Source organism: Xiphophorus couchianus, chromosome 12 (assembly GCF_001444195.1).
Source record: "Xiphophorus couchianus chromosome 12, X_couchianus-1.0, whole genome shotgun sequence".
In the NCBI taxonomy this organism is placed as follows: domain Eukaryota; kingdom Metazoa; phylum Chordata; class Actinopteri; order Cyprinodontiformes; family Poeciliidae; genus Xiphophorus; species Xiphophorus couchianus.
Genome location: NC_040239.1, coordinates 2,224,379 through 2,246,597, shown reverse-complemented (window position 1 = coordinate 2,246,597; position 22,219 = coordinate 2,224,379). Strand labels below are relative to the sequence as shown.

At 38.1% G+C, this 22,219-nt stretch overlaps 1 protein-coding gene across 3 annotated transcripts; it reads left to right on the top strand.

Annotated features, from left to right (window-relative positions):
• The first annotated feature begins 1,886 nt into the window (after positions 1 to 1,886).
• On the top strand, positions 1,887 to 19,969 carry LOC114155120 (interleukin-1 beta-like). 3 transcript variants are annotated; one of them, XM_028034834.1, is made up of 7 exons: positions 1,887 to 2,064; positions 8,987 to 9,041; positions 17,644 to 17,730; positions 17,871 to 18,081; positions 18,456 to 18,620; positions 19,293 to 19,429; positions 19,537 to 19,969. In XM_028034834.1, exons 4-7 carry the CDS (start codon positions 17,898 to 17,900, stop codon positions 19,756 to 19,758), a joined length of 708 nt encoding a protein of 235 aa, XP_027890635.1. In that variant the 5' UTR covers positions 1,887 to 2,064; positions 8,987 to 9,041; positions 17,644 to 17,730; positions 17,871 to 17,897; the 3' UTR covers positions 19,759 to 19,969. The 3 variants fall into 3 exon arrangements, with proteins under 3 accessions (XP_027890635.1, XP_027890634.1, XP_027890633.1); XM_028034833.1 differs by having other exon boundaries at positions 1,888 to 2,064; positions 17,640 to 17,730; XM_028034832.1 differs by having other exon boundaries at positions 1,888 to 2,064; positions 17,551 to 17,730.
• The last annotated feature ends 2,250 nt before the right edge of the window (positions 19,970 to 22,219 follow it).

Sequence of the window (22,219 nt, the reverse complement as noted above, 5' to 3'; positions counted from 1 at the left end):
TTAAGCCAAAACTGTTCAAAAATTAGTCATATTTGCATCTAAGAAGTAAAATCTACTTTGGGTGTAATGTCATAATGTTCTACCCAGAAATTCTCAAGTGTCAGTTTTAGGTTCACCTGATTAAATTATGTAAAAATAAAAAAAGAAAGAAAAAGAAGTAAAAATGCGCCATTAAGGACCATTTGCATCCAATTAATGATCAGTTAATGCAAGAAAAATAATCAACAGATAAGCTCTACACCGTATTGATGTCATGCTCCAGCGCCACCTGCTGGTGGCCCCAGGAGCAGGCCTATAAAGTGTTTGCACACAGACACAACAGAGAGTCGAAGTGGGGATTCGAACCGGCGACCCACAGATCACTGGACGATCATCCTAAAATGTTAGCGGTATTGTTTTAGCTACAGATTCATCCTTTGCTACAGCTAATCAAGCAGTCGCTAAAGGAAAGCTACTTTAGGCAATAAAATGTTTTATGTTCTTCTTTAAAAAGGAATTGAAATATTTGTTCAAGAATCTTTTAAATTTTAATATCAATGAATTAAAATCAGGATATTAATCTGTGTAACAGACGCTGATCAGCTATTGTGCATGTCAGGAAGCTGCCGCTAGATGGCAGCAGGTTTCAATCATGTGGTCTGGATTGACTGGTCTGGTAAAGCAGAGATTCCCAAACTTTTATAAACCTTTTGTTTCCATTATCCTAGATGCAAAGAACTATTTTAGTTTGTTGTTTTGTATCATCCACCAGGTCCTTACTTACTTCTCTTCATAAATTCAGAACAGAATCTAAAATTCTCTTTCTTGCATGTGAAGCCCTTCATAATCAAACTCCATCATAAATCAGAGATCAGATTGGTCCAGATGTTCCTATCAGAACCCTACAGGTTTACTGGTGGTTCTGCCTGGTTCTGTCTCTCATGCCTCATTCTAAGGCTTTTCCTGACTTTTCTCTGTGTTTATGATGCAATGCCTGGAGCTGCTGGATTCACTTGAGGTTCCATACATAAAAAAATAAAATGTAAACTGGACATTGTGTTTTGCACAATACAGCAGCATCAGTTCATACACAACCAAGTTAGTGTCTGTGAAAAGGTAATGTGACAAAAAGTGAAAAGATGAATAATTAGCCTTTAATTAGAGAAAGTTGTTACTGCAGGATCACTAGCACTACAGCTGACTTAAACATAGTGGCAGAGATATAATGAAGTCACGCAACATCTCCATGTACTATTAGAAAGCAATTAATCCACTAATTATACAAATGCACACTTTTTAGATGATCAATTTAATACAAATTTAAAAATGCAAAAGTATGAGTACTTTTGCATTGCACTTTATATACAGCAGCATCAGTTCATACACAACCAAAAATGGTTAAATAATCCTCATCCATTTTACATGATCATTACTCTACATTACTTTATATTTGTATATATTGTATATATTTTTATATGTTGAATCACATTTGTTTAATTATTCAGCTGACTTATATCCATAAAATACAATTTAATTGAACTCTGTAGATCTTGCTTTGTATGTGTCTCATTTTAATCAGATTTTTATTTCAGGAACCTTGACAAATATTATCTATCATAGGCTTGAAGCATATAGAGTTTATTCTAACAAAGACGCCCAAATTTTGCACAAAATGTTTTTCATCGTAATTGCCTTTTTTAACATGTTAACTAAATATAAAGTATGTATTTGTTCATTTTTTTATTCTGGAGCAAAAATGCAGAATCCCAGAAACGTCTGTCCTCTTTTCGTGGTTTGTTTACATCTTTCCCCCAATCAGCACAATAATTGTGCGCAAGCGTATTGTCCTTGGAACCATTTTTTTATTCAAACGTTCAAACTGTCCAATCAGTGAAGAGGAGGAGAACACTCGCGGTAGTTTCAAATGCGGATGCGCGAGCTCAGTTCTTATGGACTCAGTTTAACGTCTGATTATTCAGCACTTCTGAAACTAAACTCTTAAAAGTTTTAGTAAAGTGCAAATAAGGAAGTTAACTTTAGTAAATATGGAAGCGAGTGAGTCGGCAGCGTTGCTTTCCAGAAAAGGTCGGCAGGTTTAACTTGTTCAAACTGCTAATTTATGTATCTGTTTCGGCTTGTTTTGGCTAGTAGATAGCTAGTGAACGTTAGCTGAAATAACTGACACGTTACCTTCTTGTTTTCTGTGTGTTTGTTTGGATTCACTCAAAGTCTAAAACGACGGTTCTTTTTAGATGTGAGTTTGTTCCAGACTAATACTGAAATAAACAAGCTAGGACAATGCTTAACCTAGCAATTCACTGTTAGCTTTTATGTGAGCATTAGAGTAAAGGACTAGTTCGCTGTTTATTTGAACGTCACAAAGTGGATTAAGTCTTCTTTAAAAACAATTGAAGTTGGTCCTGTTTTGAAAACGGCAACATTATGAATGATCAAACTTGACCTGGATTATTTTATGCATAATAAATATTCATAAAATATTTTTATGTTTTTGTGACCCTAATGTGCTGGTGGAAATGCATAACAAAGACAACTACACTGTAGGGTTTGCATTTATTCCACATCAGAACCCACTTATTATTTTTTATGGATATGTGATTTATTGATCATGTTTATCAGTTTATGCAATATTATCATGTTTGTACAATATAATCTTTTGATGTCATTGAAAAATGTATTTTCTTCTCTTGTAGGTTCAAGCTGCTTTTTATACTTTCAGTGACTTTTTGATGATGTTTTTCTTCACACATTCGGTTCTTATTCTAATTTTCTGACCCATAACTTCATCAACTTTGTCTTTTGTGGACTGTAAAGGAAGAAATATTTATTATTAACTTTGAACAAAACGTTTGGCTCGTATCTTCCTTAAAAAGCCGGGTCCTCTCAGCGAGCAGCGGGGCAGCTGTAAAGCGAAACCACAATAAAGCGTGTTGACGTCACAGATCACAGAGTTTAATTCATACAAAGCAACGCATGAATCAGTTAACAAAGCTGCAGAGGTACAAAGATATGCATTTTTATCATAAAAATTAAAGACAGACACGGGGAAACAGACACAACACGAAACACAGACAAAAATGACAAAGGCGCGCCCTTTGAGAAAGTTTTGTGGAAAAAATGGAAAAACTCTCTGTATATTTCGGCGCTACGCGAGACTTTATACTCAAGAGGCGTTTCTGTTGTTCAACCAATCAGAGACCTGCCTCAGCCTCCAAAGAAACTCGGAACTCCCCTCATTACGGCTCAGCTCGAAGGGTGGTCTGGTCTCTGTCAAACTTAAAAAGGGGAGACCCCTTAATCCTGGGCGTACCAGGCACGAATGTCCCCAGCACCGAAATCCTGATATAAATCTCGCAGATTCCCCTGGAGTCTTGACGTCTCTTCCACCACATTCCAGCTGCCGTTTCCATGGAAATGCTAATTTTATGGCTCTTGTGTGATCTGGCCAGACAGCTAAAGGCGCCTGGCTGTCTCCTTCGGCCCCTCCCCAATGGGTCACACAAAACCTGTTTTAAATAAGAGTTTTTTAATCTAACATTTACCTATGCCGCATGATTAGCTGTATTAAGCACTAAAATACTCCTTTTTCCTTAACAGTCCCCCTTTTGAGATCTTCACCAAAGATCTCAATAAAAATTGATTAAGCCTTCTAATACCGAAACAAAACTATGTAAAAACCAAAAAATAAAAAGACAAAAGAGTGACGTACCCTAAGTATATACAGTCCCCCTTTTTAAACAAAACCCAAGGTTAAGAAAGACTTATCCTTACAAAAATAAAATCATACAACCAAAAACACAGGAGAAACAAAAACCCAAAGTATAAAATGAAAAATAAAACAGGGACATCCATAGAAAAATTCGTAAGAAATGGTCTGCAACTTAAAAGACAACATTCACCACAAGATTACAATCTGTCAAAAATGAGAAACACACAAAATTACAATCTGTTGCTCGTCTTTTTCTGTTTTTTTTTTTTGTTTTTTTTTCAATGTCCGTCGACAGTCTCTCAAAAAAATATGAAGTCTTCGTCAGGAAATGTTCAAAAAAGACGCGCAAAAAACGAAACGAAAGTCCTTTTCAGTGTTCGCAACGAACGAAAACACGCAATAAAAAATTAGTCAATGATGATCCTCTTGCAGCCTGATCTCCTTCGGTCGGAAACATCAGGTTTCCACCTTAGCGGCCGTTGCTCGCTGAAAATTGGATTATTATGCCAATATCACCGTGAGTTTTAAAGAGAAGGTGAAATCTCCTCATGAGGAAACTAAATCTTAGGAAATGACCTGTCACAGGTTATTAAAACAGACATTTTGTTTCAACATGAGTTTCATTAGCATCAAAAACACAATTACAACATTCTTTAATATCATCTTCATTAATGTCAGCATAATCAAATAATGGTTTCACTTAAAAAATAAATTTGTGCTTTGTCATTTTCCATCAGGGGAATTACTTTAATCTTTTTATCAAAGAACGCAGACTTTGAATGAGATCACATCCATCGGGCACCAGTAAACCAGCTGCAAAACTGTAATGAGAAAGCAGATTTAAGAGTCTCCAAAGGCATCATTCATTTGTGTATTCAACACAAAGATCTTCAATTCACTCGTGTCCGAGTGAATCCTCCCCCGCTCGTGACTCTGTGGCTGCTATCTTCGAAAAAATGTGAAACCGCTCCTCCAAGCAGCTGCACTCCCCCTCTAAGACAACAGCTTTCGCCGTAGAGTCCAAAGTCAGGCCTAGAGCTCGGAACTCCATGCCAGTCTATATGTAGAAAACCGTGAGCAGCTCATCATTCAAAGCATATCTCATGCCTGTCTCGTTCTGCACATTCTACGGTGGATGTGATCTATTCAATCTACATTTCAATTATTTTATATCATACCTCCAACCGGTGGAAAACACCAAAACCTTGTAATCACTTGCTTCAAAAGACATGTTTCCAAAATAATGTTTTCCCAGAATGTTAAACATGTGCAGATCTTCATTTTAAACCAATCTTGTAAAATAGACCTAAACAAACAAAATAAAACAATAAACAAAAGCTTAAAAATGTAGTTGTAAAGCTTACATTTCCCATCAAGAAATGAATATCAGTGTGAATTAAACAGTCCAGTTTAAATTACTCTTATAGAACAAACTAGATCTTACTGGTTATTTGTCTAAAACATTCAACATGCTTTCCTTAAACAAAATTCAAAAGAGTTAAACCTGGAGAAATTATAATGTCAACTTAACAAGTCTAGACATTTTCAAAATATACCAGTTTTACCTAGGTCTTTTTACTTGTCGTTGAATTTAAAGTTTTATTCAAAATCGTTTTAAATGGATGTAAATCAAAACAAAAATCAAGTTTAGAAAAATCATTATAATCCCACATCTCAGACCCCCTGAGTGCTTCTACTGATTAGTGATACTTAATCAATAACAGATGTTCAAAACATTTCTTAAAACCTTTTTACTCCATTAAATTAATGCTCTGAAAATGGCTAGTACAATAATATTTTAATTTCTATAATTATTTTCCCAAGTTAATTAACCAAAATATGCTTCATTATCACTATAAATTTGTCTATTTTTCAAAATATTTTAGCTCATTATCAGAACATCCTTCAATGGAGAACAACTCAAATCCATTCAAAATAAGCACATATCAGACATGTTCTTCAAAAGTTTTGTTTAAGTAATATAAGTGTTTCAGTAATCTAATTAAGTAATATAAAAATAAACCCATAACATATTCTCCCCCTTATGATGCATTACCTGCTAATGCAGCACAACTACCACTACTTTAAATAAAAATGTTGATGAAATAGATTCATTATTTTAGCTGAGAAATCCCACCGATATGCAATGCTGCCTTTTTCTAAAAGGTAAACTTTTTCAAAACAAACAGAATAAGTCATTTTAGCATGCTTTAAACCTTCAAGAGTACTATTTTCCCATTATTTATTGCTCACTATGTATGTGCTTTTCGAAGCTATCTACTCTAAAGAGAGAAAATGTGTCACTAAATCTAAAAAAAACCAAACTGCATCAAAATTCTGCCTTATGATGATAGAGATTCTCTAAAATTAATGAAATCCTTGTAATTTTTAGATTACACAATTTATATTTTATTCTATTCAATCAATTTCTATTTAACAAGAGAATTACGTCTAAGTTATCCTGTCTAAATTATCAATAAGTCCTGTAGATTTTAAGAATATTCATCTATCTTAAAGGTTTGGTCAGTATAAAAGATGATTGTGAAAATATCTAGAATGAGCTGCATACTGCAGTCTGTTGTCATCTGAGCAATTCCCCTTACAGTTAGAGCCTGTTTCTGTAAAGATCTTGTCTGTGTTTTCTTTATCCTCAACTCAATAGAAAGGTCTTATGTAGCTCATTATATTTCATTATATTTTACTAGTACCTTCTCAGCCTAAAAGGCACAATTAACATTTCTATCTAATATTTTAGTTCTCAATTCTATATAAATTTTTATTTAATTTATTGCTCTACCTAATCATTTATGTATTTATCTATTCAGTTATTCACTTTATTTTCATCCAGTCATGTATTAATTTGCCAATACATCATTTCCACAATCCCCTGTGATCACAATTTTTATTTTATTTATTTATATTTCATCCTGTATTAGAACCCATAATTTTCCAATTTGTTATCGCTTAATATTAATAATTTAGTCCAGTTTAACACATAGGGTGTTCTAAAAACTGGAAATTTAGCACCACGAGACAGCACGAAAAAATACTCTGCAGGGTAATTTCTGATGGCATCCAAGTGAGAAATTCTTGCATATATTATCCACTTACAGAGGTGCTGTTTATAGTCCCGTTGTATTTATATGACATAAAATACCAAGTGGTATCCTATCTCCAAACACACACACTCTTTCACACCAACATGAATTACAACACAAACAAAGACATAAAACACAAAACATGTGGTCAGATTTGTAGTCAGTCAAAGTTTCATCGGTCAGTCTAATTTCTTATCAAATTTCCCTCTAATTTCTTCAAATTTTGCTGAAGCTTCAGGAATTTTCCAATGTTTTAGTAACGTTTTGCATGGTTCAGTTTAATTAATCAGAAACTGTAGTCTTCAGGAACCTGTGTTAAATATCGTGCACGTTTAAAAGGAGACATGTCAGACCTATGTTAAATCATATATATTAATTAAGTCAGCAATTTGTTTCCGCAGACTTCTCCGCGGAGCCAGACTACATGACTGATCTATAGCATCGTTTGTCAACTCAGTGTCCATAATAACTTCACAATACGCGCAGCAAAAGCAACACGAATCAGCACAGACAGCTCTTTAGAAACAACTTCTCACTCTGCTCAAACACACAGCCAGCCCGAACTCGCGCACGCGCACACACACGGCCACACAGACACACAGAGCTCTGCACGCACACAGAGAAACACAGAGACACAGAACACAGTGTCAGACGGACGCAAAATACAGAGGGGGAAGAAAAATAAAATAAAATAAGGCGCCGGTTTCAAAAATGCATCAATTTCCAACTTGCAAAGTTAGTCCTCTTGAGTGATACAACTCTATAATCCAAATATAAGTCCTATCTTTAAGAGCGATTCAACTCTCAACCCAATATAAGTTCCCAGAAAGCGATTCAACTTGATTCCAAATGTAAGTCCTATTTAAAGAGCGATTCAACTCTCCTTTTCACTGTTTTACCAGAGAGAAGATAATTTAACGTACTTTAGGATGTAAGCCAAATATAAGTCCGCTGGAGAGAGTTAAATCTCCGACCGATTCAGACCGCATTAAATGTTAATACACTCGCATATTCATTATTTGAGAGGCCCAGTAACAAATCCCCAAGGTATAAGAAAACAATTAACAAAACCTAGTATTTTTACGACAATAGGGAACATAAAATCCTATGTCTGAACCCACCACGGTTCCCTGTTTATTGTGTATTTTTTCAGCCAATTACTATACCACTGACTCTTTTGTAAAACATCTATCTACCTGCGCAGCTTCGAGACTCTGCGTGGCTACAACTAGCCCGGGCCACACGGTGCTACAAGCGACCAAAGAGTAATCAAATAGTATCTCACCGCAGCAAGCCGTAGAGCCGAAACTGGCCGATCCGCCCACGCCAAGATTGCTGAACCGGACGAGCTCCCAATTGTAAAGGAAGAAATATTTATTATTAACTTTGAACAAAACGTTTGGCTCGTATCTTCCTTAAAAAGCCGGGTCCTCTCGGCGAGCAGCGGGGCAGCTGTAAAGCGAAACCACAATAAAGCGTGTTGACGTCACAGATCACAGAGTTTAATTCATACAAAGCAACGCATGAATCAGTTAACAAAGCTGCAGAGGTACAAAGATATGCATTTTTATCATAAAAATTAAAGACAGACACGGGGAAACAGACACAACACGAAACACAGACAAAAATGACAAAGGCGCGCCCTTTGAGAAAGTTTTGTGGAAAAAATGGAAAAACTCTCTGTATATTTCGGCGCTACGCGAGACTTTATACTCAAGAGGCGTTTCTGTTGTTCAACCAATCAGAGACCTGCCTCAGCCTCCAAAGAAACTCGGAACTCCCCTCATTACGGCTCAGCTCGAAGGGTGGTCTGGTCTCTGTCAAACTTAAAAAGGGGAGACCCCTTAATCCTGGGCGTACCAGGCACGAATGTCCCCAGCACCGAAATCCTGATATAAATCTCGCAGATTCCCCTGGAGTCTTGACGTCTCTTCCACCACATTCCAGCTGCTGTTTCCATGGAAATGCTAATTTTATGGCTCTTGTGTGATTTGGCCAGACAGCTAAAGGCGCCTGGCTGTCTCCTTCGGCCCCTCCCCAATGGGTCACACAAAACCTGTTTTAAATAAGAGTTTTTTAATCCAACATTTACCTATGCCGCATGATTAGCTGTATTAAGCACTAAAATACTCCTTTTTCCTTAACAGGACCAAGATTCTTTAATTGCTGTTTTTGTCTTCAGGCAATCCCTCCATGGGGAATCTCACAATCAGACTGCTGTAAAAACCTCTCTGAAGGTAGGGCGTGTTTGTGCGTAAGTGCTATTATTAACTCAAAGCTATTATCAATCAGGAAAACTAACTATACTTTTACTCAGAATGGAGTGTCAATAAACTCAAACATTCTGAAGTTTTGATTTAAAATAGGACTGCACAATAATATGACACCAACATATAGTCGTCACATTATCAGTGTGCAATATTCATATTGCAAGACTGTTGGGAATGCAATAATTGTTGGCTAGTATGTTTCAAGTGTTATGAACTTATTTTGTTCATGTTTATGTAACATTTATCCAGCTGGACAGTCTCATAACAGGAGATGCTCACACCATATGCAGATGACTGTCCTCTGCATATGGTGGTATGAGGTATGAGTAAGAGAAGAAGCAAATATTGAAATTTTAAAACTGATATTGCAATTGCAATATTTTCTATAATCATGCAGCCCCAACAACAATAATAACTATCAAATATAGATAACTAACATGCTGGTTGCATATTTAAAATGAATAATGTCTGGTGAAAAGACTTCACATCCTGACGGTTCACAGCAGCACATCTCGGCGGCGATCCGGCCACTCGTGCTCCAACACCCGGTCGTCCATTTCTCGACGTCGACCAGTTGGATGAATCACTGCGGCAACCAGTCCACCAGTCCCGCTGCCCTGCTGCTCCTACACCTGTGATCTGTCCGGTTCCGTCTCTTGCTTCAACTGCACAGCTACCTCTTTATTACCGGCTTCCATGTCTGCACGCTGCTTAGCTAATGGAGAACACCTGTGCTGCTGCAGTGGGCGTCTCTGGGTATGAGTGGTAATGTCACCTCAAAAGCAACACAAGATCAGAAAAAGATGCAACAGAAGTTAACCCAAACTAAATCTAATAAGAAAAGTAAATTACTTCAAAATATAACAAGCAATCCAAATATCAATGTAAGAAACAAGAAATTAACTCGGCGAAAAAAAGAAAAAGAAAACAAGGCCACATTACCACACACACACGAGAAAATAACCAAGAAAATCTTCTACAACACTCCATGGGTAACAAGGCTAAGGCCACGCTAAGAAATTAAGCTTTAAATTATGAGAAGAAGTAATAAAATTATAAGATTAAACTATGAGAATAAAGTCGAAATAATGAGATCAAACTTCTAATATGAAAATAAAGTCATAATATTACTACAATAAAACAATATGACAAGATTAAAGTTGTAATATTGCAACATTATTCTTGAAATAATGAATTTATTCCCATATTAAGATTTTATTCTAATCATATTGTTACTTCTCGTAATATAACGACATTATTCACAAAATACAATGACTTCATTCTTGTATTATTTCAGTAATATTACAATACAAGACCTTTTGTGCAGGTGTGAAAACACTCAAACCAGATCTAATGCCGACCAAACAACCAGACTGAGACCCACTTTTTGATTTGGTCTCGGTCCACTTCAAAGTGAATTCTGGTGTTTTTCGCCTTGGGTGTGAACGAATACAGACCAGAATCGATCCCATCCAAGTCTTTTTGGACTTCACGAGCCACCGTTGCCTGGCAGCATAGTAAAAATAAGCTCTTCGTTGTTGCTGACACTACCACTGCACGTACTGATTGTACTGAAATTGTACCTGACCTGCTATTTTCTGCTCCATCTCGTCTCATTCAGCTTGCAGCAGCTTTTTCCAACAGCGTTGAAAAATTACAAAAATCCCATTGTGAAACCAGTGTTGTACAAAGTGACATTCATGACGATTTTACAGTTTTAACAGCAGCACAAATGTGAAAACAAAGATGCAAAACCCACAACTTCCAAAGTTTGTTTTCTTTGGGTCTGTGCTCCGTCCAATAGGAGCAAAGATTGTCACCTTTAATATTATTTACAAATTATAGTTTGCTTCCAAACAGCACAATGTGAAAGCAAACTGCACCAAACGAATAAAATAAAGTTCGTTTGGTTCGGCCCAAACGAGCGGACCAAAGGATTTTCCTGGTGTGAACACATCCTAAAACCAAACCTTGGCAGGTCAAGTTGTAATTTACCACAGTGAAAAACTAAAAAACTAAATCTTAACTTGACAAAGGTTTTCCAGTTACAAACTGGGATCAGGTTTTCAGTTTGAACAGAAGGAAAAGAACAATGTTACTCTGATGAAATGAGAGAAAATGACTTTAACAGAACTAAATAAACACCAAACTCGGTGACGGTCATTGGTATGTTGACAGATACCTGACTGAGTGTCAGACTAGAAAACAGGAAGTGGTCTGGTGGGATAAATGATGGTTCTCAGTGGAGCAATAACAAACAGCGTGCAACCAAATGACTGCAGCAGAATCTCTAAAGGTGATTCTTCTAAAGGACTCCTCCTCGAAACTCTGGTACCGGAAGCTCAGTCCTTCAATTTGACAGGAAGGTTCAGAGCACATATATAACAAGCCCTACCATCCCGCAGCAGAGAAGATATGTGCCTGCTTCAAGGGGCTGAGCCTTCCTGGAGTTTTGGCAGCAGCAAAGAGTGCCGAGCCGAGCTGAAAAGGAGCGTTTAGGGCCGGTTGCCCGTGGACTTCTGAAACAGTGGGAATTGTCCAGAAGGAAGGCATTTTGTATCAGCACACATGGAGACCAGATGGTGGAAAAGAAGTTCTTCAGTTTCTTCTCCCAGAGAGTCTAAAAACAGAAGTGTTGCAGGAGCTTCATCAACATCATGGCCACCAGGGGGTCGAGAGGACAACTGATGTGGTGAAGCAGAGGTGTTTCTGGTTAGGAGTGGATAAAGATGTAAAGGATTGGTGCCAACAGTGTGAGAGGTGTTCCCTTGCTAAGAACACCCAGCCAAGAGTTCGAGGTCCTATGGGTCACTTTCTGGCTTAAAGGCCAAATCAGCTGTTGACCATTGATTTTACACTTTTGGAACCAGCCAGTGATGGTGATGACAGATGTATTTTCGAAGTTTACCCAAGCTATCCTCACTCGTGATCAGAAAGCGACGACGGTGGCAAAGGTCCTGGTTCGAGAGTGGTTTTACCGTTTTGGAGTGCCGGCCCGTATCCACTCTGACCAGCGGAGGAACTTTGAAGGTGTCCTGGTACAGCAGTTATGCAAGTTGTACGGAGTTCAGTAAAGTCGCACCACGCCCTACCACCCACAGGGAAATGGACAATGTGAACGTTTTAATTGAACTATGTTCAATCTGATTCGTTCCCTAGCGCCAGACGAAAAACAAAATTGGCCAGAACATCTCCCACAGCTTGTCTTCCATTATAACACCACTGCCCATCAGTCGACTTGTGAATCGCCTCACCCAGGGCCGGATTTAGGAGGATGGGGGCCCCTGGGCTGGAGTCAGGATGGGGGCCCCTGGGCTAGAGTCAAAAAAAAAATATATATATATATATATATATATATATTTATTTTTTATTTTTTTGTATGTGTTTTGTTTTAGAGGATGAGGAGAAAATGACCGAACAGTAAGTTTTGACAACTTACAACTTTAATAAGCCAGTTGTCACAAACTACAAACAACTCTGAACTCTTTTCTAGAAAGACTAAACCACATGTTGGGGTTGAAACTAGAATATGATGCTTGCATCACAAAATAAAATCACTGAATAGTTATTGTTGCCTGGACTTCAACACAAACTATAAAACAGATTGAGTGCAAGAAAGTGCAATGCTCAAATATACTTTTACAAAGCAAAGCGAGTAAAACAATATTTATACAAATATCCCCAGCATTTACAAGTCCATATAACTACAAGTGGAATATATCAAAACTCAAACTTTTTCTTTGGTTTTAAAGTTCTTGGTAAATAGTGGAGGAAATAAATGTCAAAAAAGTGCTTCTCTGCCAGTCAGACAGAACATGGATATAAACAATATCTTCTGGAAAAAATAGATCAGGCATACTGTAGTTTTCAGAAAATATCCTGACCCAGGTAAGTCCAAAGTGCTGCTCTCTGAAGGATTTTTTACAGCCCCCGGTTCTCAATAAAAGCAGAGGTGGGTGCAAATGAACAATTTTCATCTTCTAGACCAAGGTTTTTACAGAGAACATCTTGAAAAATACGAAGAACAAAATACAGATTTCCATTTATTAATGACACTTTTGCATTCAACTTCTTTGTAGGAACTCGAACCACAAACACAACCTACATTTACTCAAACGCAAACCAAATAAGAAAACAATACTCAACCCTGAAAAAAGTTTGAAACTTTGCCATTTTTACTTCACTCACTATTTCTGATAGAACACGATCACCCATCAGCTGAATAAATTCCTCACATGTTTGGGAAGAAAGATATGAGGGTTTCCCTGAACCTGCATTTCCATATTTCTCTATGTGAGACTTCAGAAAAGGATCAAACTCGCTGATTAACTCCAGTATTCCCAGATAATTCCCATTATCAGTTCTTCCAAATTTGTCACTGGCTCCTCTCAGAGCCAGTCCCCTCTCTGCTAAAAACTTGACAACAGACACAACTCTTCTCAACACTTCAGTCCAATATGAACACTCAGATTCAAATTGTTTCTGCAGTTCTGTGTCTATCCTCCCGCTCAGCATTGCTTTTCTATGATGTTCGCTGTTTTCATGCTCTTTCATGCGTTCAGTTGCGTGCTTCCAGTCACTGAAACCAGTCTCAAAGTTTGACTGAGTATTAGCATTGCTGAAAATGCGGCATGCAAAACAAAATGCAGCTCCGGTGGATGGAGAGTAGAGCAGCCACGGTCTTTCGATGTACTCACCATTTAACATCTTGCGTTTAAAGTGAGATTTGGAGAAGTGACGCTTTTGATGCTTGTACACCCGTCCTGATGCTTGAAAGCCAACATTCATATTTTGACAGCTCTCCGGTCCTCGCTCAGCCCAGTAAGCTCGCACGGACTCGTCAATTTCCCCCCAATGCGCCGGATCGGTACTGGACGGATCCACAGTCGTCTTTCCATCTGCGGAAGAAGATCCCCCTTCCACCGACTCTGACTCCACAGACGCCAGTCCAGCCACCGACTCAGTCACGGTTAAAGGTTCTGGCAGGATCTTAGTGCCGGTGTTAGCATAGCTAAGGGTTTGAGGAGCGGGGGATAATGATGTTTCTGCTCCATCTCCGCTAACAGGTTTAAAAAAGCCTGTCAGTTTAGGCATTTTGTTTGTCGCCTCTTTGGCGCGATGCTCTTTTTCTTTTCTCTTCTTTTCTGCGCTCCGCTGTCATATTTTCTGTTGTCCGCCATTGTAAAATAATATTCCCGTGACGCTCCTCCTCCCTAATGCGTAAGATGCGTCAAAAGTGGACCAGTAACAAGCAAGCATTCAAGATGGACGTTTGCCAGAACAAATTGGAACATTTTTCATCGGTGCTGTCAAAATCATCGTAGTCATTGATTAAATTCTGACACTATCCATTCACAAAAATATAAAACATCCTTCGGGGCCCCCGAAATGCCGGGGCCCCGGGCTGCAGCCCCGGTAAGCCCCTGCTAAAATCCGGCCCAGGCCTCACCTCCTCATGTTTGGACAAGAACCCCACTTGCCAGTGGATTTTCTGCTTGGCCATCTTCCTGAGCCCACAGCATCTAAAGTGTGTGATTGGGAGGCAGAGCACAGGAGGCGCCTAAATGTGGCCATTGATGTTGTTAGAGGCAGAGTGGAGTTGGCAGCCCACAAGAGAAAAGTGAGGCGTGATGAGAAGGTCTGGTGCAGGCCACTTGAATTTGGGCAAAGAGTGTATCTGCGTGATGTTGGCCCAGGGTGCAGAAAGATCCAGGACAGGTGATGTATATTCAATTCCCCCAGTTGATAAGCTTCACCTTGATAGACAAGTGCACCGTACCTCTATAAAGCCTGCCCTGTCACCTTCAGATGCCTGCTATGATGGTTGGCCACAGAGGGTACCTGAGGAGAACAGTGATGAGGATGATGTGGAGTCGGGATCTTGGCTGGTGTTCCGAGAGGCTGGCAGTAATCCATCCACACCTTTGGTACCAGAACTACCAGAAATCCCTCCAGTTTGCACGCCTGTTGAAATGCCACCAGCTTCGCAAAGTGTCACAATCCGGGATCTTCCCCCGTGTTACACATAAAAACTCAGGAGTGGGTCAGAGATAAATTCTTGGAGTCACCCAACAGCTCCTGGAAACGGAGAAAAAGACCAAATAAAAACAGGCGTAAGGAAAGTTTCCCCCAAACGCCTGAAGCTGCAGCTGAATCCTGTAAAAACATGCTGGCCAGACAGTGTGGCTGCATAATTAGTACTTTTGTTTTACATGAATATGTGTATTAAATTAAGATTTTAATCATTTGCAAGTCTGTTTCATGAATATATTTTGATATGGAGGTTAAATAATTAAGATCAGATGCAGTCTCAAATGGAGATTCTATCTACAAAGGGGAGAAAAAAGGTCTAAACCAACTTGGTACATGTCAGTTATCCAAGTCTAAGTCAAGTCCCTAAGTCTATCATCCAGATTCAGGTCAAGTCTCAAACGATTTAATTAAATGAAACATTTTTTCATGAACTCCATGACCTCTGTGCCAACTCCAGCTGTTGGTTAGGAATCCAAGGCTGTGCCATTTGTTAAAAACATTTAGTAATTGCGTTTCAATCTTATAATATTTAAGAAGAGTTCTCTGTTTTATCATTTAACACTTTAAAAATATACTAAAAGGTGATTTATATTATTATGAAAAGAAATCAAATGTAATATTTACCCGACTAGAAATATAAGTAGGACTTTTTGAAAAATATCAGCGATAAATGCTGATTTTTGTTTTTGTTGATTTGCTGAATCAAAGAAAGTTTTTTTTCTTTGTAATGACTTTAATTCCTGTCTTCATGTTGTTTACTCCTTCATTTTATATCACACAACACTTTCTTCTAACAGTGTGAGAAGAGGGTTTTCTTCTCACACTGAACTGGATTTTTTAAGAGTATTGGGAAACGTTTTACCTTTATTCTCAATTCTTAATAGTAAAGTTGTTCAAATTTAGCAAGTAGATTATAACATAATGAGGCACGTTTTAGTAAGTAAACAAATGCTAAACTTCTGAATGAACAGAACGGTTAGTGCTTTTATTTTGATATGTTCAGCCGGAAGTATCCTTAAACTCTGTGTAATATACATATTCATGTCTATGGTATTACATTTAGCATCCCGTTTCATACTCCATTCCAGTAGATGGCGCTAATGCACATCTAAAAGCTGCTTGCCAACCGCCATTAATAATAATAATAATAAGAAGAAATGACTTTTCCTTGTGAAGTCGCAGTTAGCTTAGCAGCAAGAGGATGTCGCAGGTACTTCCAAGTTTATTTTGTTAAAACATTAACCAGTCATTTAATATCGTCTTTTACATGGGTCCTAATTCTGCCCCAGAAGAAGCCAGACCTTCTGAATCTAGATGTAAACAACGACTGAAAATTATAAATATGAGCTTATGAAAGCAGTCTGTTCCATTACAAATGTGCACAAAACTATGCCAGTACTTCGTTAAACACAATTTCGGTGTTTCTACTAAATAAGAAAAATAATTAAAATGACATGTAAATAAGTTTGTTCATGAGATAAATTAATGTAAAAAACATGCAGCACCAAGATCCTCCAAATACTTCCGGTTGATTTCTTCTTCGTGGTTTTCATTAAAGGCAGCGTCCGGTTGTTAATCATATGACTTAAATGACGCCGAAACAATTGTTTCCATTGCAATTTTGTGAAGTGAACATAATTTGATGGAGCCAAAAACAATCACCTCAAAACTTTTTTATTGAAAAACGTTTTTTTTTTTTAAATGGTCGATTTTCCATTAAGCGAATTTATGCTTGAAATATCAAATTGTGCAATGATATGGTTAATGGTAACGCTAGCAAAGCGCATCACATCCCAATCCCACCAGTCCTGGTCCGACTCCACATCCAATCAGACCCCAAAGCGACCGGCATGCGCAGAAGAAGATGGTTGACGTCACACAGCAGCGCTCTGTTTACCAAATGAATATTGGATGGATTTGAAAGTTATTCAGCCATTGGAGTGAGATCACAAGATCATAATTTCAAGATGATTTTGGAGTTATCATTATGTACTATAGATATAATGTATATACAATATAATGTATATGCATTTTAAATTATGTATACATTTTTACACACATTATAGAATGAACTGTGATGTGGTCCATCTATCTAGCTACCTAGCTCTATATCATATACACAGATTTTAATTTTATTTTATTGGGTTTTACATTTATGTAAACTTTCTTTTGGAGGGAAGCTGCTGCTAAAATTTGTTCTAAAAATGGGAAATTATTTCTTTTTTTAGATTCACTTCTAGTACCAACTCCTGCTGCTTTGCCAGCTGGTTATAAAACAGTGGAAGCCCATGAAGTGGAAGATCGAGGTATTATTTACTCTGAGCTGTAAAACAGAAACCGGCCCTGAAGGTTCGCATGTCGTCGTGTGACGAGTCCTACGTGTCAGAGCAGGTTTTATTGTTGCTCTTAACTATTTTGCACTTTATTTTGCAATCATCCTCAGTAAGTACAAGGTTGCATCACCAGTGAGCGCAGCAGTGAGCCGTCCCACATCCGCTCTGAGAAAACCTCCCTCTCCGTGTCTTTAAAAGGCCAGCAGGTCAGCTCAGACCGGCAGAACATCAGCACCACTGATAACAAAGCAAACCCAGCAGCACAGCTTCTCTTCAGTCGCCTTCTTCAGGTAAACTGGCCTTTACTTGTTGGAGCTTCAGCTGCAAATATTCCTAGAAAGCTAAACTAGGGTAGTGATTTAGCTTCTGCTGGTTTCTACAAGCTTGAATTTAACCAACATTTTATTTTTGGTCTTTTTTCTCCCTACAGAACTTTTGTTTTCAAATCACAAGCCAGATGGAGTCCAAGAAGAACTGCAGCATCAGCCAGATGTGGACCAAGAAGATGCCCAAAGGAGTAGATTTGGAGATTTCCCATCAGCCCCCATCCATGAGGTGCGTCGCCAACCTGATCATCGCCATGGAGAGGCTGAAGGCCGGCATGTCAGAGTCGGTCCTGAGCCCCGACTTCAGTGACGAAGGTACGGTAATTTTATGTATATAGCACATTTTCAGCAACAAGGCAATTCAAAGTGCTTTTAACAAAATCCTGCTTTTTCAACTTATTGATTGAAAAAAATTCTGCACCAATACAGCACCTTTAATTGCAATTAACAGCTTCACAATCTTGGTCAAACATGTAAATATGACTTTAATTTGTTCAGTCAGAACAGCCAATGTAAAATAAATAATAAAGAAACTGACTCTGACTAAAACAATTATGTGACTACGATGGTCAAACATGCAAAAAATAAACCGCAGCAAACCTTTCAAATGATTGAGAAAGTGCAATTAGGAATTGGTCCATTTTTTATAAATAAAGTAGCAAACTAACCAGGCGTACTTATTCATTTAGAGAGATTCATCTTTGAGAGGACTTCAGCTGGACCGGGTCAGTTCAGCAGGAGGGAAGAACATCCCTGCTCTGTGACAGACGGACAGAAAAGAAGCCTGGTTCTGGTCCGGAACAACATGGAGCTTCTGGCAGTGATGCTGCAGGGAGGCAACGACAGCCGCAAAGGTAAAACCGGATTTTAATTCTGCAAACTTTCCTCTTCCTGTCAGATCAGATATTTAGACTTTGCATAACCTCAGTTTTTAATTTTAAGAATAAACTGAAGAAAAAAGAAGTTAAGATGCAACTAAATTGATAGTTTGTGTTGCTTAGACATTTATAATTTCAAATAAACTTACAGAAAATATAGAGAGCACTGCAAAACCCCAAATCTTACCAAGTATTTTGATGTAGTTTCTAGTGCAGTTATCATAGTACACTTGAGATATGAGTCAAAACTAAAATAAAAGTAACTTTTAAGCAACATATAGGAGCTTGTTTTAAGTTAATAATTCCTTAATATTGATGAAAAAGTATCAGCTTCATTGGCAGATTATTTTGATGAGTATTTCTTCAAATAAAGTAATAATGGAAATCTTTTTACAGGTTGATACTAATACTTCTTCATCAAATTAATCTGCAACTTTTTTAAACAATATTGTAGAATTACTTACTTAAAAAAATCTTCTAATTCTTGCTGAAACATTACTTGTAAGTTTCTTTTTTTTTTAATTTCAAGGCCACTAATATACTTGCACTAGAAACTAGACCAGAAAATAATTTTTTATTATTTTGTATTTTTTCAGTGACTATGACTTTTATTCATTTATTAACATATTTTATTGTTTTTTTCCTCAGTTTACCTGAACATGGCGACTTACGTTCACCTGACTCCCGACACTGGGCTGGGCCAGCCTGTGGTTCTGGGCATCAGAGACACTGACTTCTACCTGTCCTGCCACAAGGATGGTGACAAACCAACGCTGCATCTGGAGGTAAGCTCCTCCCTCTAATCCCACCGCCAGCGATCTGCAGACATTAAATCATCTGAAAGTTCCAGTGAAAAACTTTCTGACTGATCTTTTTTGTTGTTTATTTCCAGGAAGTGGAGGACAAAGCGAGCCTCTCTGAGATCAGCGTAGAGAGCGACATGAGGCGCTTCCTGTTCTACAAACGGGACATGGCGGTGAACATCAGCACTCTGATGTCCGCTCTCTTCCCAAACTGGTACATCAGCACCGCCACCGACAACAACCGACCTGTGGCCATGTGCCAGGAGTCTGCCTCCCGCTACAGAACCTTCTCCATCCAGCGGCAGAGCTGAACCCGGCCTGAAGGAGGCGCTCATCAGTTGGATTGCAGCAGAAGCATTACTGAATACCTGTGGCTTAATATTTATGACTTGATTTTTAATATTTATTTATGTATTTATGCAAAACTGCTAATTTTATATTCATGATCTGGAAATCCGCTTGTTAATCACTGTTTAGAAAACATGCAAATGTATTAAATAAAGATCCAAAATATATATATTATTTATGTATTATGTGTATTATTTACAGTACAACGTGTAGTTGCTCTACAGAGTGAGCACAACTTGTCATTTAAAACATACGTATAATGTGTTTATTCTCCTGAACTTAAATGAGAAACAATGTAATGTCATAATGTTCCACCCAGAAATTCTCAAGTGTCAGTTTTAGGTTCACTTGATTAAATTAATTGATGTCCCATTAAGGATCATTTGCATCCAATTAATGATCAGTTAATGCAAGAAAAATAATCAACAGATAAGCTCTACACCGTATTGATGTCATGCTCCAGCGCCACCTGCTGGTGGCCCCAGGAGCAGGCCTATGAAGTGTTTGCCCACAGTCACAACAGAGAGTCGAAGTGGGGATTCGAACCGGCGACCCACAGATCACTGGACGATCATCCTAAAATGTTAGCAGTATTTTCTTAGCTACAGATTCATCCTTTGCTACAGCTAATCAAGCGGTCGCTAAAGGAAAGCTACTTTAGGCAATAAAATGTTTTATGTTCTTCTTTAAAAAGGAATTGAAATATTTGTTCAAGAATCTTTTAAATTTTAATATCAATGAATTAAAATCAGGATATTAATCTGTGTAACAGACGCTGATCAGCTATTGTGCATGTCAGGAAGCTGCCGCTAGATGGCAGCAGGTTTCAATCATGTGGTCTGGATTGACTGGTCTGGTAAAGCAGAGATTCCCAAACTTTTCAGGCGGGCCTGGTTTTAGAAACGGATCAACAAAGACATGATCCTGCATTTTATTGATAGCATAAGAATATTAAATCTACACTAATATTTGAGCCACTGTTAGTTGTCTACTAACTTCTACTCTTTGCAAGTTTTAAATTTCAAACTTAAACGTGGGAGTTTGTGAAAGATAAACTTACACTAGTAAGTTAATTTAGTCACATCTCCAAGAGTTGGATAAACGGCTTTTTTGAAGAAAACAGTGGGAAGGAAAATTATTTCCCTGCTTGCTTTGTTGCAGGCTTTTGAATCTCGTGTTGCACTTTGAGTGAGATGGAAGTGTTACTTTGACTTCCCTTTTCAGGTTAATATTTTCTCACAATGCTAAACTTTGTTGAAAATAAATGTTCATAAATAGAATTCAGCGTGATATTTAACAGAATGCTCTATTACATATCTTATACTTTCAAACTGAATCAATTGTTATAGTTCTTGTAATTTGAAATAAGTCGATACTGTAACTTGAAAATATGAGTGAAAATAATACTGATATGGACGTTTTCAGCTATGAAAGCAGTTTTCTTGCATAATATTAAATAATTCTTTTAAAATAGCAGTATTACATTATAGCAACAAGAATGATCTGATTGTTCATTTAAAAAACAATGTTTACACATCTTGGCTCTTGCTGTTAAATCAACTTGAACTTTACTTTCTGTAGCTTAGAGAGTAGACTTTAAAATACCTCTGTTAGTTAAAAACCTTTTGTTTCCATTATCCTAGATGCAAAGAACTATTTTAGTTTGTTGTTTTGTATCATCCACCAGGTCCTTACTTACTTCTCTTCATAAATTCAGAACAGAATCTAAAATTCTCTTTCTTGCATATGAAGCCCTTCATAATCAAACTCCATCATAAATCAGAGATCAGATTGGTCCAGATGTTCCTATCAGAACCCTACAGGTTTACTGGTGGTTCTGCCTGGTTCTGTCTCTCATGCCTCATTCTAAGGCTTTTCCTGACTTTTCTCTGTGTTTATGATGCAATGCCTGGAGCTGCTGGATTCACTTGAGGTTCCCTACATAAAAAAATAAAATGTAAACTGGACATTGTGTTTTGCTTCAGAAATGTGAACTCAACACACACACACACACACACACACACACACACACACACACACACACACACACACACACACACACACACACACACACACCCCACACACACACACATACAAATGTGTAATCTAACTTCTACAATGCCGGTGATGGAGGCACCAAAACTCAAACTGGTTGCTAAAAGAAACATCCAACTGCTAGCCAACAATCTAAACAATCACCACCTGGTGAAGAAAGCACAACAAAGGCTCTTCTTCCTCAGGAAACTGAGACGGGCTGGACTTTCCTCACGGCTGCTCGTGAACTTTTACAGGGCGATGATCGAGAGCATCCTCTGCCTCAACATGACTGTGTGGTATGGTAGCTGCACAGCACTGGAGAGGAAACAACTGACATGGGTGGTGAGAACAGCACAAGGCATTGTGGGATGCCCCCTCCAAGACCTG

Bases quoted from the DNA above. Each gene is read 5' to 3' on its own strand.
- LOC114155120 (XM_028034834.1), top strand. From the start codon at position 17,898: ATGGAGTCCAAGAAGAACTGCAGCATCAGCCAGATGTGGACCAAGAAG. The intron at 18,082-18,455 runs GTACGGTAATTT...TTATTCATTTAG, and splicing joins CCCCGACTTCAGTGACGAAG to AGAGATTCATCTTTGAGAGG. The intron at 18,621-19,292 runs GTAAAACCGGAT...TTTTTTCCTCAG, and splicing joins AGGCAACGACAGCCGCAAAG to TTTACCTGAACATGGCGACT.